At 44.7% G+C, this 4,026-nt stretch overlaps 1 protein-coding gene across 1 annotated transcript in view; it reads left to right on the top strand.

The window, feature by feature from the left end:
* Positions 1-4,026, top strand: part of SCRIB (scribbled planar cell polarity protein) — a 96,661-nt gene that overhangs the window by 2,165 nt on the left and 90,470 nt on the right. The window contains exon 5 of the mRNA XM_009318786.1: positions 624-680. Within this exon, the coding sequence (XP_009317061.1) occupies positions 624-680 (57 nt within the window). The remainder of the gene's footprint in view (positions 1-623; positions 681-4,026) is intronic.

Genomic DNA, 4,026 nt, shown 5'->3' with positions numbered 1-4,026 from the left:
TTGCCACTGTACTGAACATACTGTATGAGCACGTCTAAGTATTCTTGGTAAAAGACAACCTTTTTAAAAAGGTTCCTTTCCTGGTATCAGCTGCTTGTCCTCCTGTGTGGTCTGTGGCACAGGCAAGGAGTGCATCCAGGCTTCTCAAATCTTCTATCTTTCCTTATTTTATGAGTGCCCGTTTGCCCCTCTCCAAACGGGTGTGGTCTGTCCGATGATGTTGAAATGATTTATGCTGCTAGCAAATGGCCAAGGCAAAGCCCCATGGGCTTTGCCTGTGGGGTGCAGTGCCCCTCCCATGGGATTTGGCTTTCTACACGTGAGGGATTTTATTTTTTTGGGCAGACAGTCCTGTATGTGATACCATGTTTCCTTGTCCTGAGTTTGGGCGCAGTGTTGTTCCCCATGATTTTGCAATAAGCAGTCACCTTCATCAGTAGTCATTTAAGATCCTCTTTGTTTTTTGTTTTCCCCTGTCATCTCCATGCATGGGTACACACTCATGTACATGCATTTGTGCAGGTCATGAGGGGTGGTCCCAAGGGAAGGGATATGAGCATCTCCTTTTATCCCTGAAGCCCTATTCAGTGAATCTGGCTTTCTTGCTCCCTTTTCTCTTGCAGTTTGGCAAACCTGGTGACTTTGGAGCTACGTGAGAACCTGCTAAAGACTCTCCCCACGTGAGTGTCTGTCTGGTGGCTTCAGGAGTTTCCTGCCTGATTGTTCTTACTGATTCCTCAGGGACTTGCTGTTTCTGTAGTACAGGTTCTAGCACTTTGCTTGGGAGGGCTCAAGGCTTTGCATAAATTAGCTGCATCTTGCTGGATTTCTGTAAATTGGGGTGAGGAGGGAGAGAGATGGTACAGGTCTTAAGAGCAGGGAAGGATGTTCAGAATCTGTACTCAGCCTCTGTGTCAGGATTGATTTGGAATAGATGGGGTTCCACAAGAAAGCTGTTGGAAATGGTGAGAACCATTTTTCCTGGAGAGGTGGAGCAGATGACAGATTCTTTTGGAAAAAGAGAGAAAAATGTACTGATGTGGGTATAGGAAGAACTCTGTATACAGTGAAGTTTATCATTTGAAGAGCAGCAGAATACAGCTGAAGACACATTTTGCTTCTGACATCTCTGTTTTCTTGGGTATCCCTTCTGATTGTTCTGGTTGAGCAGTTTGTGGGAATGGGTGGGATAACTGGCTTTCCTGCAGCAGACAAAAAATAAGCCAGCAAGGGAGAAGAGGTAAGTCTTGCTAAATGTTTCAGAGAGTTAGGGACAGAGATGAATTCCTGGTAGAGGATCTGGTTGGTACAGCTGATGCTATCAGGTAGATACGATGTGGAGTACTAATGAGTCTCTACATTAATCTCTGGTTTGGAGCCCATGAGAGTAGTTTGTTGAGTTTTCTGACCTACGTTAGCTCTGTCAGCTTGTTTTCGGCCTGCTTATCCATCCAACTGATGATTCCCTCAGTCTTCCTTGAACATACGTTGGAAGGGATTCTACCTGACTTCTTTTTGAATAGCAGTGTGTTTTGGCACCACACAAACTCTGCAGTGAATGTGTGAAGCATGCAACTATTGTCACTTTTCCTCAGTGCCCTCTTACTATTCATGGCAAGTATTCAATTTGACTACCCGTACTTTCCCTCTTGCTCCTCTGCTTTATTTAAAAAAGAGGGCAAAGGAGGCATCTGATGATACAATGTTCAGGCAAGGCTTTGAGACTCTAAGCAGTTAGGGCTTTAGTCTTGCTTCTTCTGTGATGGCCATGCCTCCCTCACTGTGAGATGTTGCTTTGACTCAGGCGCATGCTCTTCCTGATGGTTATTTTCCTCTGGGACCTGCAAGTACAGGCTTTGTATGACATCAGTTATATCTGCTTGTAGAATTCACGTGTCAGCTTTGACCCAGAGGACAAGACACTTCCAAAAAGGAGCTGAAAGAGTCTGCACTGGTCAGCTCCCAGGCTTCACGTCTGGTGATTACACAATGTAGAAGCATAATGCAAATTAACACTGTCATCTTGTCTCTGATGCCAAAGTCACTGGATCTTTTCTGCACAGAAGTTGTCAGCATTAACACCCTGTCACAGAAAGGCCCCACGTGGAATATAGCCACAAGGGAGAACGTGAGAGCCAAAGCTCCTTGTGCCAGGCTGAGAACAGGCAAGCAGGAGAAATTTGGGTCCTGGTGCTGGGACCCACTGCTGTCTGTTCCATGTGTTCTTTGTGTTCATACAGACAGGTACCACCACTGTGACACATCATATAAACGAAGAGGTGCAATAGCTACATCCAAAGCTGGGCTTTCAAACTGCAGTGAAGAATGGTCCCAATGGCTTTTCACCATCTAGGAACCAGCAAGCATCTGGAGTTTGAGAATTCAGTCTGTGACCAAACCCATATGGTTTCTGGGGAGATCTCTCATGCCCAGTGCTCCCTTGTTTCCCTATGTTAGATTTGTATGCTATCCGGCAAGATACTTGTAGCATGCTATGAGTTTTTGGGGTTTTTCTCTGAAAGATAAGTCCAGGCTTGATATTCATTCTGCAGTGCGATTCCAGCTTCCTTTGATCTTTTCTCAATTTCCCAAATTCTACTTTTGGATGACTTCCAAAAGTAGAAGGAGGATCTTGAAGGCCAAGGCAATTTTCATCAGATCTGTCAGTCAAATATGAGATCAAAATCAATGGCCAAAGAAATTTCAGTGGTACTGTCAGGTACTCTACCCAGGTCTGAAGCTCTCTTGTACTTAGTCTGGTTGCAAATTGTGCCCAAGAATGGCTCTAAACAAGTCCAAGTGATCTTGCCAAAGAGTAGAATGACTTATTGAAATGATTGATGCTTTTAGTTTTCAAGGTTACTGAGCCCAGTAGGTAGATGGGCTTCAATACTGTGAATTTGTGACTGCATAATGCATCAGTGTCCTTTTGATTTTTGTTGTTGTTGAGCTCCTTAAAAGATCCAACTTGCAATGACCTTTACTTGTCAAAATTTAATTTCATTGGTTAGTCTTCTGCTGTCGACTGAGTTCTGAAACAGTTCGTCTTGTACAGCTGATTATCATTCCTCATGTCTCCCACACAGATGGGACACAGCTTGCCAATAATTTGGAAAGGGTAGCTCTTGTTGATGTATTCTCATGGAATAGCGGAGAGTGATCTATACTGAGGCATTTTGCAGCACCTCGTATATCAACATGGATTCCACAGCTCACTTGTCCCTGTTTTGGGAATTCAAACTGTGAAGGTGCGAAGGGACAGTCAAGGCTGCTTCACCCTTCAGAGAAGTCAAAGAGCAAATGTACAGTCATAATGAGAGACTGCTATACAGCAGAATCCTTTTGATGATCCTGTTGATAAACCTTTGCTTGAGTTAATATAATATCTCAAAATCCACCACTGCATGAGGTAAGAACTTGCTTTTCCTGTGTAGCCCAAATACTTTTTATAGCCTGGCCCAGGCAAGACAGATCTGTTTTATCGCTTTCTCACAGATTTGCAGCCCCCAACTTCCTTAGCTTGGATGGCATTGAGATGTATAGCTCTATTTCCAGAGAAATATAGTGATTTCTGTATTAGGACAATTCCTTATGAAAAGAATAAAAAGAACTGAAGACCCTCCCTAGTGGGGAAGTGGGCAGTGCTGAGATGGCAGTTCTGCCCTAGTGTAAAGTGAGAGGCAGCAACCCCTGTTTGGGGAAGTGGGAGTTGGAGTCGATGGGGTAGGACTGAGAGCCAAGGACACATGAACACCTGGGCCATGTCGGAAGAACTGAATCCTGGTTTTGTGGGGTTGCAGACTGCAGCCTTTTATATCACCAGGTTGTAATGTGTTTGGATACTCAGGGCACATCCTTGGACCACCAGTGTTGACAGGCTTTGGTTCCCGTGCAGGCTTCTCGTACTATCTTGCCTAGTGCGCTTCTTGTCTGTATGTCTTGACCTCTTCTGAGACATCGTGCCAGTGTTGTCCTTCCCTTTCTCTTAAGCAGCATGGGCATCCCATTTGGGGAAACTGAGGCTGT

This window comes from Pygoscelis adeliae, unplaced genomic scaffold (genome assembly GCF_000699105.1).
Source record: "Pygoscelis adeliae isolate BGI_AS28 unplaced genomic scaffold, ASM69910v1 Scaffold452, whole genome shotgun sequence".
NCBI classification, from domain to species: Eukaryota; Metazoa; Chordata; class Aves; order Sphenisciformes; family Spheniscidae; genus Pygoscelis; species Pygoscelis adeliae.
Note: the sequence above shows the minus strand (reverse complement) of the source record. Positions and strands in the feature narration are given on the sequence as shown.